Source organism: Schistocerca gregaria, chromosome 1 (assembly GCF_023897955.1).
Source record: "Schistocerca gregaria isolate iqSchGreg1 chromosome 1, iqSchGreg1.2, whole genome shotgun sequence".
In the NCBI taxonomy this organism is placed as follows: Eukaryota; Metazoa; Arthropoda; class Insecta; order Orthoptera; family Acrididae; genus Schistocerca; species Schistocerca gregaria.
Genome location: NC_064920.1, coordinates 441,082,064 through 441,097,307, shown reverse-complemented (window position 1 = coordinate 441,097,307; position 15,244 = coordinate 441,082,064). Strand labels below are relative to the sequence as shown.

At 47.2% G+C, this 15,244-nt stretch overlaps 1 protein-coding gene across 7 annotated transcripts in view; it reads right to left on the bottom strand.

The window, feature by feature from the left end:
* Window positions 1–15,244, bottom strand: part of LOC126351455 (leucine-rich repeat and immunoglobulin-like domain containing-NOGO receptor-interacting protein 4) — a 2,189,427-nt gene that overhangs the window by 19,990 nt on the left and 2,154,193 nt on the right. For all 7 annotated transcript variants that reach the window (XM_050002606.1, XM_050002610.1, XM_050002605.1 and 4 more), the window contains 2 exons: window positions 9,214–9,395; window positions 1,527–1,903 (listed from right to left, as the gene is read on the bottom strand). In XM_050002606.1, the coding sequence (XP_049858563.1) occupies window positions 1,527–1,903; window positions 9,214–9,367 (531 nt within the window). In that variant the 5' untranslated portion in view covers window positions 9,368–9,395. The remainder of the gene's footprint in view (window positions 1–1,526; window positions 1,904–9,213; window positions 9,396–15,244) is intronic.

Here is a 15,244-nt window from a genome sequence, read left to right as displayed (position 1 = left end):
GTGCGTTCGAATCCAATTTTAATAAAAGTGTTCTTCCAAAAAGCATTACTTTTGGAATGGGAGGTTTGGACCGCGGCTGTTTTGATTAGTATCGCAGTTCCGAAATCAACTACTCTACCAACGAAGTGTGAGGGACATTTAATAAATAATGCACAAGTTGGTATTACTGTGGATTCTTTGTTGCAATAACAATCAAAATTACATCAGATGTAGTTGGGAGCTTGAGGAAGAAGCACTTGTTTTTATTTTTTCGCTATGTACTCTAACATAAAATTGCCAAGATGTAGACCCTGTAGGGGTCTCAGGTACCGTAACTCTCGAAGACCAGAGGTCGTACATCAAGATCAATACTTCATGAGGCAAAAACCCGACGGAAATGCACAATGCAGTAAGTGAAGTCTATGCTAAGTTATCATTGTACCGTAGTACAGTTTCACGCTGGGTTAAATGTTTTAGTGGTCGACGTATGAATACAGACGATAATCTGAGATCCACAAGGCCAAAAATGTCAACAGATGAAAGAAGAAAGAAACTTGTAGCATATACTCTTGAAGAAGATTGCAGTGCGGTTTGTGAGGATCGCAGTGCGCGACTGTTGAGGAACTCTCCGAAACCATGGGAACCTCCCCCTCCCCCCTCCCCCCAACATCAGTATTCCGTGTTCTCACAACTGATTTGAAGACGACAAATGTTCTGCGAGCTGGGTCCCACACTGTTTGGTTGCTGAAGAGAAGTAGAAACGCCTGGACTTTGCAACCTTGCTCAAACAACGATTCGACCGTGAAGGTAAAGGATTATAGTGTCGAATTGCCACTATTAATGAAACCTGGATTAGAGACTTTGAACCGGTGTTGAAATCACAGTCCAATGAGTGGAGAGCTTCAGATCGTCAACCCCCAAAAGAAATTTTGACGCTCAAAGCTCAAGCAAATGATGATGTTTGCTTATAATCACCAAGGAATCATCATGACAGATAAGAGTCCCGTTTGGAACAAGTATCACAGCAGAGTATTGTCGTAACTTCACGAAAAACATGGGTAGAAAAATGCACAAAACGCGACCTCAGCTGCTCGAGGCTGGGCCACTCATTCTCCAAGACAATGTTCGCCCGCGTATCAGCAATGTTGTAGCCCAAAAATTGCGCAGATACGGCTGGAAAGTATTGCCTCATCCTCCTTACAGCCCGGAGATGAGTCCACCAGACTTCGACTTCTTCCTGGAGTTGAAGAACCGTATGCGTGAACTTCGTTATCTTTCTCCGGAAGAGCTTTCTGTCACCAGTACCGGGAGCCATTCCACAGATGAAAGAAGGGGTGTCCTGGATGGAATAATAGAGCTTCCAATACTTTGGGATTCAGTCATAGAGAAGCGGAGAAACTATATTGTAGTAATGTAAAAAAAATTAAAAAAATAGAAAAATAAACGTGTAAGTAAAAAAAATAGCTTACGTGATTTATAAAATGTCCTTCGTGTAAGTGTAAAGAACAACTCAGAAAAACAACACAGCCAGTAGCACAGCTACTCACCAGCTTGGTCTGCAGTTTGAAGTTGAGCGTTCCGAGCGAGGATATCCTGTTACGGGACAGGTCGAGATGGCGCAGGTTGGAGTAGAGGTCGAGTGTGAAGTGGACGTTGCTGATGCGGTTGCCCTGCAGGTTGATGCGCTTGACGTCGGGGTTCAGCTGGATGGGCACGACTTCGAGGTTGGCGTCGGTGCAGGAGGCCTCGAGAGTCTCGTCGTCGCACTGGCACTTGGACGGGCAGATGGCGGCCGCCGCAGAGTCCGCCGCCAGCAGCGCCAGCGCCAGCGCCGCCCCCAGCACCGCCAGGGGCCGCCACCGCCAGCCCGCCGTCCGCCACCCCGCTGTCCGCCTCTGCCGCGGCGGGGGCGGCTGGCCGCTACCTGCAGTCACCACCATTCTCACGTCATGCTTTTATACGAGCGGTTTCCTTATGCAATACCAAGCAACTCTAGGGCAGTGCCCCTGGCTTTCTACATCTATATCCATACTCCCCAAGCCACCTGACGGTGTGTGGCGGAGGGTACCTTGACTACCTTACCGGTTCTCCCTTCTATTCCAGTCCCGTATTATTCGTGGAAAGAAGGATTGTCGGTATGCCTCTGTGTGGTCTCTAATCTCTCTGATTTTATCCTCATGGTCTCTTCGCGAGATATACGTAGGAGGGAGCAATATACTGCTTGACTCCTCGGTGAAGGTATGTTCAACAAAAGCCGGTACCGAACTACTGAGCGTCTCTCCTGCAGAGTCTTCCACTGGAGTTTATCTATCATCTCCGTAACGCTTTTGTGATTACTAAATGGTGCTGTAACGAAGCATGCTCCTCTCCGTTGGATCTTCTCTATCTCTTCTATCAACCCTATCTGGTACGGATCCCACACTGCTGAGCAGTATTCAAGCAGTAGGCGCACAAGCGTGCTGTAACGTACTTCCTTTGTTTTCGTATTGTATTTCCTTTGGATTCTTCCAATGAATCTCAGTCTGGCATCTGCTTTACCGACGATCAACTTTATATGATCATTCCATTTTAAATCACTCCTAATGCGTACTCCCAGATTATTTATGGAATTAACTGCTTCCATTTGCTGACTTGCTATATTGTAGCTAAATGATAATGGATCTTTCTTTCTATGTATTTGCAGCACATTACACTTGTTTACATTGAGATTCAATTGCCATTCCCTGCACCATGCGTCAATTCGCTTTAGATCCTCCTGCATTTCAGTACAATTTTCCATTGTTACAACCTCTCGATATATCACAGCATCATCCGCAAAAAGCCTCAGTAAAGTTCCGATGTCATCCACAAGGTCATTTATGTATATTGTGAATAGCAACGGTCCTAAGACACTCACCTGCGGCACACGTGAAATTACTCTTACTTCGGAAGACTTCTCTCCATTGAGAATGACATGCTGCGTTCTGTTATCTAGGAACTCTTCAATCGAATCACACAATTGGTCTGATAGTCCATATGCTCTTACTTTGTTCATTATACGACTATGGGGAACTGTATTGAACGCCTTGCGGAGGTCAAGAAACACGGCATCTACCTGGGAACCCGTATCTATGGCCCTCGTGGACGAGTAGCGCGAGCTGGGTTTCACTCGATCGACTTTTTCGAAACCCATGCTGATTCCTACAGAGTAGATTTCTAATCTGCAGCAAAGTCATTATACTCGAACATAATACGTGTTCCAAAATTCTACAACTGTACTGTATTCCTGCACTGAGTTTCGCGTGTTAGACGTGATCGTTTTCGTTTACACATCAGCGTCAAAAATGTGTGTCAAGTGAGCTGACATTTGTTTAGTTTGGCACCTAGACGGTAAAAGCGACGTCACGAAAAAGCCGTAATACGGCAATAGAATGTAGGAACCGGAAATGTGCGCTGCTTGTACCTGACTGCCGCAGTGCGCGTATCACGGACCTTATAAATGAGAAGAGCTTGCCCCAGCTAGTGGCCAAGATACATTGAACCGCCAAAGAAACTGGCATAGACATGCGTATTCAAATACAGAGATACGTAAACAGGCAGAATATGGTGCTGCGGTCGACGGCTATATAAGACGCCTATATAAGACAACAAGTGTCTGGCGCAGTTGTTAAATCGGTTACTGTTGCTACATTGGCGCGTTATCAAGATTTAAGTGAGCCTGCACGTGGTGTCATGTAGGCGCACGAGCGATGGAACACAACATCTCCGAGATAGCGATGAAATGGGGATTTTCCCGCACGACCATTTCACGAGTGTACCGTGAATATCAGGAATCCGGTAAAACATCAAACCTTCGAGATCGCTGCGGCCGGAAAAAAATTCTGCAAGAATGGGACCAGCGACGACTGACGAGACTCGTTCAAATCGACCGAAGTGCAAGCCTTCGCACATTGCTGCAGATTTCAATGCTGGGCCATCAACGTCAGCGTGCGAACAATTCAACGAAACATCATCGATATAGGCCTTCAGAGCCGAAGGCCCACTCATTTACCCTTGATGACTGCGCGACACAAAGCTTTACGACTCGCCTGGGCCCGTCAGCACCGCCATTGGACTGTTGATGACTGGCAATATGTTACCTGTTCGGACGAATCTCGTTTCATATTGTATCCAGCGGATGGACGTGTACAGGTATGAAGACAACCTCATGAATCCACGGACCCTGAATGCCAGCAGGGGACTGGTCAAGCTGGAGGAGGCTCTGTAATCGTGCGGGGCGTGTGCAGTTGGAGTGATATGCGACCTCAGATACGTGTAGATAGTAATCTGACAGGTGACACGTAAGTAAGAATCCTGTCTGATCGCCTGCGTCCATTCATGTACGTTGTGCATTCCGACAGACTTTGACAATGTGATACCCCACATGTCCAGAATTGCTACAGAGTGGCTCCAGGAACACTTTTCTGAGTTTAAACACTTCCGCTGACCACCAAACTCCCCACATGTGAACATTAATGAGCATGTCTGGGATGCCTTGCAACGTGCTCTTTACAAGAGATCTCCACCCCCTTGTACTCTTACGGATTTATGGACAGCCCTGCAGGATTCGTGGTGTCAGTTCCCTCCATCTCTACTTCAGACATTAGTCTATGCCACGTCGTGTTGCGGCACTTTTGTGTGCTCGCGGGGCCCCTACACGATATTGGATAGGTGTACATGTTTCTTTGGCTCTTCCGTGCAAATATTGGTGGGCCATCGGGATATCATGTTAGTATTCTACGAAGTACCAGAAAGGCATGGCCTAAGACCATACTTGTAGAGAGCCTTTAATTTGAATGGCTAATGGGAAAGTGGCAGAAATGGCAACGCTGTTAATTAAAGGTGCAAAAAAATAAACAAAGACATACATTGTGAAATCAGTACAGAACGTGTTATGGCGGAGCCAAGGTAGCCCCTGAGGGCCGGTAACCCATATTACACCACAGAGGACGGGGTTGTCTTTGTCCAATGCGTACCAAAAGCGCCATGGTAAACACAGGCTGTTTATACACAAGGTAATACAGACATTCCGAGCACTCCTTCCTGCAGGGGGAGCTCGAGCCATAGCCTGCAGGAAGTATCACTACGCCCAAACCTGACTGGCTGGAGACAGCTGTTTAGGGGCTAGAACCAGCCCCGAAGTTCCCTCCCGAGGCCGACCTCGTGGGCCTCGACCAATAAAAATTACGTCTTCGTCTCTGAATTTGACTTTTACTAGTGTGTATTTGTTACCACGAATCTTTGTCAAAATTTAGAAGTGAACTTTTGTTTTCCTCAATTAGGAGACTTTTACTGGCATCATTATTGTTACCTTTCTTTTATTGTTCAGTCATCAACCTTCTAAACTTACCTAAATAAAAGTGGTGTTTGTGAAAAATTGCGAATAGTCAGTCACAACAGAACTTGGTAAATTTAATTGAGGTTAGCCTCCCTGATATTAAAATAATCACAGAACAACCTACAGAAGCAGTGTTGATTATAACTACACAAGTTTACCTCGAGAATTGTTCAGAGAGTTAATATTTAACCGCGAGATTTAGGTATAGGCCACAAAAGAGCGTTTGCTGGCGCTGCTGCTCACCCGTAGTATCTTTCGAACGCCAAACCGAAACTGCAATGGAATCCGAGCGTCATTACATGATTTGGCCCTAAGTAGCGACCGATAAACTTTGCCGCAGAATGGCGAAGCGTACCTATAGATAAGACGCGTTCGCATGCGAGACGGCAACTGGGGGACCTTCCAGAGAGGCGTTGCAGATTGTCACGGAGCGGCGCTTTGCTAGCTGGCCGGTCCCTCATTCTAGCGGGCCTACGGCTGGTGCCAACTTGCTGGGTGGTCAAGTGGCTAGCTGTTGTCTGCTGGACTACTGGCCACTTCGTTTTTGACGCATATGTTTCCTAACATGGTGCAGCTTCCGCCGTTGTATTCGTGTGCACCTCAAGACCGAGAAGACGCTACGTTTAAACTTGAAACTTAACAGTTGCGGCCACATTGAGTAAATTATTAATTCCTCTCCAATTGACGGCAACCGAAATCTGTTTACAGATTTCGGTTCCTCTGTATGTACGGACATGTTCTTTCCTTCCTGTAATTATTTAGATACTTTAATTCGAGGTTGAATTTTTAGATCCATCGAAATATTGATGGAGCAGCAGTTTTTGGCTCATCAAACGGTACTCAAGCTGTCACTTGTTTTCCTGTTTATTAATAACTTTTCGACTTACCCTGTCTTCTTTGCCTTGAACGGTTACACACGCTCTCGTCACACCACGTAGGGCTATTGGAAGGGTTCGTAACAAGATGAGTTGGAAATGATGATCGAACCTCTGACGACACAATGGCAGAAATTATTGAAAGCTTATGATTTCATCCAAAATTGAGACGGCAAGTGCACCTAGAATATTTTAACCAATGGTGACAGAGTTTATTAGTGACCAAAGCAAACTTGGAACCGATTTCTTTACCTGTATAGCTAAGCAACTTCTTCCACATCAACCCCCCCCCCCCCCCCAACCACCTGGGGCATTTTCTGTAGTACAATATGACTATGAACCGGTCTGTGATTCTCTGTTCTACCAGCTTTACATGCCCGAGAAGCATGCAGCCGGAAATGGTGGAAGACGGCCTTGGAGCTTCGTTTGTTGTTTGTGTCTGCAGAATTCGCGGACAAAGTGGAATTAGTGAGCCGTAGCTTGTTGCACATATGGGGCGGGCATCTTAGTTTGTAGACATTTCTTCAGAGTTATCCTCTGTGTTTTAGGGTTTTTAAACTATGTGTGCTAGATTGTATTAGTTTGAGATAACCCCGGGTTTATTTAAACAGTTTATTAGTTTCAGCTTGGTTATCTTATATTCCTAAAATTGTTTGTGCCACAGTTGTTCGGAACTTTCAAAATGGTTCAAATGGCTCTGAGTACTAAGGGACTTAACTTCTGAGGTCATCAGTCCCCTAGTTCTAACGTAAGTACATCACACACATCCATGCCCGAGGCAGGATTCGAACCTGCGACCGTAGCAGTCGCGTGGTTCCAGACTGTAGCGCCTAGAGCCGTTCGGCCACTCCGGCCGGCTTGTTGGGAACTAGTTGCGTAGTTCCTGTCTATATGGTTTGAGTGCTGTTAGCAATTTATGAATACTATATATGCTGGTTATACATAATTTATTTCGTACTGTGGCTCAATGTAAGGCTCAGTTTTGCTAACTGTTATTTTACTCTAACCCATGTGAGCTTTGCTAGTGTAAAATTTATTTATGCATTTTTATACAACTATCCCAAATTACCACAACTCAAAACCAAACTACGTACATTGGTTACATTCTTCCTTCGCTGAGATTTGCCTTCCACCTAATGACATGCTTGTTTGTTCTTTCCTAGTCTCTGGGTCTTCAAGCAGACAACCGCGTCCTATTTAAGATACTTCGAATAATGATCCTCTGACTTACGTAAAGGCTAATTTCGCTTTGTTTTTATAGTAGATCAGTGCCTGTAGTGATCTGGTTTGTTCATAGGTGTTAACTGAGCCGAAAGGATAGGGAACATTCATCCGAACATTTCAAAACATCTAGATTGACACCTCACAAACACATAAAACATTACTCTGGAGGCAGTAAGAGGCGCCTTTTTACTTCATCTTTTTAATTGACAAATAACATAAAAATTATTTTTCTCCGTAAATAGATCTGACATTCTCACTGTTGAAAGAGTTTTCATTAAAAGGTGCTTATCTAATTACATTCTTATTGTGTCATAGTGTAGGCTTTTTCTTTGGCGATTTAATGTATAACGTAAATATCTTATTGTTCAGTGTTACATACAGTAGTGAACTTGTGCTACAAAAGTTGCTTACAATCTAAAAAACAAGAGAAAAACACGACAAAATGTAATATAGCAGCATGTTATATCTACTACATAACACGTTTCTTCTGTGTATAAAAGGAAACATGTATTTCAGGCCACTGATGATGCTTCCCAAATAAAAGAAGCAAAACGCGTATGGCAATCAACGAACTGCCTTCATTTAGTTATACTCTATATATTTATACAATGGCTAGGCGTGGATTGTATCTATCTTTGCGGCCTATCCCATAGAAGTTAACGCACGATGAAAGCAGTGTACAGATGAATGTGACATTAAATCGTATCACTAGTGAATGCATGTAAGCTATTACTTCTAAGCATTTTGTTTTCTGTCACCGCAGCTGTGACTCTCACACGCGCAGATTGCTATTAGACGCTACACACTGGAACCTGTAGCGTAGCAGATGACCCACAGCTTAGTAATCGTAAGATTTTATAGTTACTATCGACGTATGTCGACCTCTATGACTGTCTTCAGTTGTATAAATAAACAGTGATCAGTTGATAAGTATTCCGCGTGGCATGAATCTGTTCACACCGTTAACACGATTACAGTCCTAACACGAATGTGTACACTCCGTAGCACAGTTTTTATAGATTGACGACGTAATTAATATTACGATATTATGACAGGTAGCTGTGTACCACTGTGAACCATTGACGTCTTCATGTTATGTGGTTTTCGTAATGAATCCATCACTGCGTTATCGTACACTTTTATTTTCAGTGTATTGTTGCTAGTTTTATCACCCGACAATAACGATTTTATATTTCGTCTAACAGGACGCTGTGACTACTTTTATGTGAGTAAGTGGCATTCAATTACGTATGTGTTGATGTTAACACTTACATCAGTTAACAAATTTGTGGTACTTGAAGTCTGTAATGCTACTTGTGTATTTTGTTCGGTAAATAGGAATCTAATCAGGGGCAGACGGCTGAAACGCATTGTATAAATAAAGTATTTTACCAGCAGCTCAAGGTGATAATATGACATTTTTCAAGTACGAGAAGAGAACTGCGATGATGACAGGACAGAAGAGGGTTTCAGTTTCTGTTGGTACTATGCCTATGCATACAAAGTCTTTTATACTAGAACAACGATTTTCGTCGTGCATTCACTCAAAAATCTACCGTGCGGAAAAGTTGAATGAGCAATATTACCAAGGCTAACACATTCCTGATTTGACTTAGGCGGGAAATAATGAAATTACTGCTTTTGGAGGTGCAGTAGTGATTATCTACATCATTGTTTGGGAAGTATATCATCAGCCGAATTGTGGAATTGTACATGTCGTATCGGTTTCTACCAACGCACGACTCTGTTACACAGTAAACTGCAGACAGGGGGACTTACCAAAGTGCGTACCACCGAGGTCACCGGGCTTTGATGCCGGGCTCTGGCGCTGTGACCCGTGCTTTAAGGAGGCGGGCCGCGGGGACCCGGCGTGGGCGGCGCCCTGGGGGCGCACGTCGCCCCACCACCGCCGTGTTGTCTGCTCATCCTCCATTCCACGGCGTCGCAGCGATCATGGGCTCCTGCAACACCAAAAGCCGTGGTATTGGCAGCTTCGTCTTCGTCTCCGTCCTTCGCGCCGGTCCCAGATCAAATAGCGCCCTGTAACGAACCGAAACATCTCCCGGCATAATAAGGAACCCGGAGCCGGCAGCTCTGGGCCGCGCCGCGCAGCGGCACGGCACGTACGCGGCCTTGTTTTATGTCTGTGAACCAGATTGCGCCAGCCGCCGGCGCGGGATATGACATTCAGCATGAATTTAAATTGGGAGATGGCGCGGTGGCAGCACCGTCGAGAGATTGGAGAAACAACTGAAGGGCGAAATAAGCTCCGGAGAACGGGGGGCGGCCGCTCGATAGCCACGGAGGAGTGCACGTTTTTATAGGGGACATAAAATAAACAGACTCCCGACACAATACGATCGGATTCCGTATAGAGACGGGCATAAAGCGCTCTCCGCCGGCCTGGGACCTCTTCTCCCGACTTCTTCCTGCCACTGCGGCAGACGATGGTCCTACTATTCTTGCTACTCTTTCTCGAGAATAAAGTCGGCTGTACGAAGTAACAACCTGTCCGTTCTTAGCGTATTATCACCGACACTTTAGTCGGGACGTAGCAGACTCTAACATCCCTCGAAATGCAAAACGATGCGAAACTGCTTTGGATCTTCCTCCTTACTTGACTTTATTAGAACTTGTTATAAAACGGATTAAAATTGCTTGACAATTGAAGTCTGTCACTTGCCGCTCCGGTGTTGCCACATCGGCTGGTGGTTACCACTCGGTTATAGGCGACACAGAAACACGGCGACTCACTTCACGAATACTGTTAATGGGTAACGCGAAGGAGTGTTGGAAGCGGCCGCCGCGAGGTACGACGGAAATGCGATACGCTCTGTCGACTGCTGATTTTAGCGACCAATGACTGAACTGTGGCGGGCGACTCGTTTTGTAGCCCTGAATTTAAACTCAGAATAACATAACCTCAACATAATGATACGTAGCGGCAGAACTAAAATTATAATCGTTTTGTTCGTGGCGATTAGAGGTAACCTCTACGAGCAAACTCACGACATAAATATTTCAGTTTCCGCGCTAAAAGCAAACTGTAATTCCTCGCTGTATTTGATTACTTGAAACTGTCCTCACACTGGCTACACGAGTTGCAGCGTCACGAACCAATGAGCAGCGCTTGTTGTCAGTTGGTTGCAGATTTAAGAGACACGGGCAGATTCCAAGTGAACAAAAAATGATAGGAAGGAAAATGAGAGCAAATAAAAAAGTCAGTACAATGATGAAAATGACACGTAAAGTATTAGAAATAAAAAGAACTGCATTTAAACCAATCAACGGAATAGTCTGTTGATTAGGTTAAGAAATAAAAAAAATAGTGCAATTGACGAGGTTCGAACCTACGACCTCCTACACGTTAGTTTCATGCGGTGACCACTATCTTTTTTAAGAAATCCTTGCAGGTGCCCAAACGTAGGGGTGGGAACAACCTGGCAGGGGTCGCAACCCGAGGCCTGGCCACCACGTCCCGTTCCCATCCTCCAGGAACCAAGGAAAGGGTAGGGATTGTGGAGTAGAGGTACAACGAACACCGTTTATTTATTTCTTTTCGTTATTTTTTAAACTTCTATTTACTTTTATAATGAATACGACCGAGAATATCAGAAACCGGCATCACGCGAGGCGGGGCGCAGAGAGACGTCAGACTAACTGAGACTATTGAACTTATAGTTTCTCCGAATGAACATTCCGATCACCTGCGAATATATCGGTTCTAAGTATGGAACAGACGGGGATCGACTCTTCATGATAGGAACATCCCGATTGTGGGGTGGTTTAAGGAAGACACTGCAGAGGAAACTTGTCCGTATTTTGGATTGCAGACAACTGCACAATGACGTTCATTAACGAACCGCCAAAAGCCAAGTATATTTTTCTCGCCATGAGCAAACAAGCAGTGCTGCGTGTCCACAAATCCACCTCACGGAGTTCTTCTTTGCTTGCGGGAAGTATCCCGCGTCCGGAAAGAGGAGCAGTTGAATCGGTATCTGATGAGGAGTCGTACGGGTAATTAGGGACAACATCTGTCGCACGCGTCCATAACATCATAGTCGACACACAACGGGGTTACTGCGAGGTGAATCCTGTGAAGGCGTGACCGACATACTTGCTTCCCATTGACAGTAAGGTACCATGCAGACTGGACGTCAGAGTCAAGGTAAGGAGCGCACACCGTTCGCCAAACGGCACGCCAGTCGACGTTGGGAAGCTTTCCACATCGGTGATCTCTGCCTGCTGAAGGAGACCACAGATGGCCTTCCTGGATGTCAATTGCGCCGCCAGTATCACTGTACGGACGTAGCTCAGTTCAAAGAAAAAGTGGCGAAAGTAAGACGGGTGGCGGGACTTCTAAAAGTTGGATAGGTGCTGAGAGAGATTGTGGTGCAAGGGCCTCCAGCAATAGGCTGGTAACGCATGTAGAACTAAGTCATGTAAGAGCCAATGGAAAGGGCGACCACTCTGTCAGGCACATGATACAGACATAAACGTCCCCTGGACCGCGGGAGAGTGAGGGTTTCGTACCTTATCCTGAACAGCAAAGCCGTCCCAAACAAAATAACCCAATACCGATAGCATGCGGCTGGCCATGGATGGCGGAACAGGAAGTGTCTGTGCCACGTGGGGGATACTTGACGCCATAAATGTATATATGTACTGTGTGCGATGCAGAAAATCAAGTGCTTGTAAATGGTTATCTAAGAGCTCAGGATGTGGTTGGGAAAGTAGACGTCGGCTGTCGAGGGTCGAGTCGTAAGCATAGGAGAGTATCAGCTACAAGCAAAGGAGCAGTACTGTCCGCAAGAAGTGCCTATAGCCTATAGCCTATAGCCATGGCGCTCATTTTGCGGGCGTTAAGGCAGCTACCAGAAGCTTCGCCGTAGGTGGCAATCCACGCCAGAGACTCCCTGATCTCAGTACCGCTACGAAGAACGATGACGAGATCGTCTGCATAAGCAGTGCTGCTGAATACATGGCTACCGAGAGACATCTCAGAGAGGCGTCGACTGAGACCGCATAGCAACGGTCACATGGCGAATGCATACAACCGTGCAGAGAGCGGGCAACCTTGACGCACTAATCGTCGGATCGTTTATGGGAGGAGTAAAACGGCCATTGTATAGTACACGAGACGTAGCTCCACGTAGGAGACGCATTACCACATCGACGGTTGTATCAGGGTAGCCCATAATGCGGTGCACTCCTTCCAGGAAGTCGTGATCGACACAGTCGAACGCCTGGCTGAAGTAAAGAGCTGCCAAAAGACCAGGAATACGACGAGCGTGAGCAAGAGCGATCATGTCCCGTTTGCGGCAGCTGGCAGTGCTGATGTTAGTGGTACCTCCCAAAGAAGTTTTATCGGGGGAAACCACGTACCGAGATGTCCGTTTAAGCCGCACAGCCAACAGCCGGGTAAAGATCTTTGCATCGCCGTTGAGTAACGTCAAGGGGCGGTAATCGCATATCCGAGAGGTACACGAGGCTTGTGGATGGTAATGAGGAAACCATCGAGGAACCCGTCCAGAATGGGCACTAAAGGTGACATAAGGACAAATTTCCAGTCCACACTGGCGCCAGAAGGGAGAAATGACCGATAAAACTCCAGTGGGGGGCCATCAGGGCCAGACAACCTGTTCTTAGAACCCGCCTGGATAGCGCCATGAACTTCGTCCTCCGTGCCGTTAGCAATCAGATCCATCGTCGCATCAACAAGAACCGAGCCGGAGGAGAGTCTGCAGACCGTCGTAATGTTGACAGGGCAGTGACGTTGTGCAGAGTACAGCCTAGCATAATGTGTATGGAGGGCAGACCCGATATCCCATTGGATATCAAAACGCTGCCCATCATCAGTCGCAAGAACATTAGTCAAATTCCTACGACGGTGGCGTCGTTCCGCTGTGGCATGATGCATAGATGGATGTTCTTACACTAACCCGTCGTGTGCGCGCGTCCTGATCATGGCTTCTTCGAGGTGGCAACGAGAGAGGGACGTGAGCTGTGCCTTGGCACGGTTACCCATCGCCTGGCTCTGTGGCAAATACGGCATCGTAGTACACTGGCCTTGCGGAGGCTTTGCACAGAGCAGCCACCAAGACAGGGCATACCGATAGGCATCACGGCTTCGACGACAAGCTTCCCACGTGATCTCTATGAGCTGCCGGCAGTCGGGTGAAGCAAGGTGGATCGTGCTCAGTTTTCACAGTCCACGGCCGCGCTACACCCTTTGGCGGCAGAGACTGATGTTGAAGATATATGCGTCATGGTCAGAGAACGCAGTGGGCCAGACTTTAGCAACCTGCACCCCACTGACGATATCGCCGGAGAGGCAAACACGATCTAGTCCGCTTGGAGAACGGCTAGTGACATGCATAAACCCCGGACGATCGCTACGGACATGCTCCCAAGTCTGAGGTGCTGGAGAACTGTCGTCAGGGCCGCGCACGGAGAGTGACGTGGTAGTCGGTCTTTGGGTGCCTGGGTGCTGTTGAAACCGCCTTCCATGATCAATACATCCTGCCGACCCAAGAAGAGGGGCGTGGTTGTCTCTAAGAAGAAGGCGGAACGTTCACGGCAGTGCCCCGAACGACACGAACCAGATGACGCCTAGACATTGAAGATCCTGACGCCACTAAACGTGAGAGCCATACCTCTGACATCAGGGAGATAGGCAACTGCATCAGCGAGGGTACCGGCACATAAGAGGATAGCCACCCCAGTACCACTAGGGAAAGAATGTGCTGTAAAACCATGGGGAGCACAGAAAGTTGTAACATGCAGGAGAAGGAGAGCTACGTCAACATCCGCGGCATACTTCTTGTCATGGAGTGAAGCCAGTTTGTGGCGTACGTGAATAGTGTTGACACTGGCTGTAGATATGTCATAAGTATGGAAGGATGCCGTCACCAGGAGGACAGGTGATTCAAACACGGAGGGGGGGGGGGGGGAAATCATGGGGAATTCCCTGCTAGGCCCCACGGAAAGGCACATCACTGTGAAAGGGAGCCGACCCCGACAAGGGCGCGGGGAGAGGGGGGGGGGGGGGTGGTCCATCGTTCTGTACACTTCCAGAATGTCCATGCTCAACATCGTCATCCGCCCAGGAGACGTGTCACCGGCCGGTTCAGCGGAACATTATTAGAGGTGCGCCAACAGGTAGCGTCAGATACGGAAAGTGAGGCTAGCGCATCAGATGCAGGCGGGGAAGGTCGATGTTCGGAGGTGGACACTGACTGGAGATGGAGGCAGCAAAGGACGTCGCGTCGCCATGTGTCAGGGCATCAGAGTACAGCGCACCATCAGTAGCAGGGTCATCGTCCTGTGCAAACTTACGATGGACGCAGTCATCAGAATGGGTACGACGTTGTCTCTTCCGTTTCCTCGGCGACCGTTGCTTCCTAATATGCTGTTCCGTGTCTCATAGCGGGCGGGTATCCTCCGACATGCGGCCTGATGGCAGAAAGGCGGAGGTAGCTACAGCTCCATGACCAACGACCTTGTGGTCGAGACTGCCAGTTTGTGCATACTGAGAGTCGTTGTTCTTTTGTATTGTCTCCGGCAGCGGTGTAGGAGAGACCGGCGAAACTTTCGGCAGCATGGGTGTGTGTGTTGTCCTCAACGTAAGTTAGTTCAAGTTAGGTTAAACAGTGTGAAAGCTTAACAACCAATGACCTCGGCAGTTTGGTCCCATAAGATCTTACCACAAATTTACAAATTTTCCGAAACTTCCATCGCGTCGTCGAGAGGAGTCGACACCGGTGCCGACTGATTCAGAGGGGTTGTAGCAGGCAGCACTGACACAGAC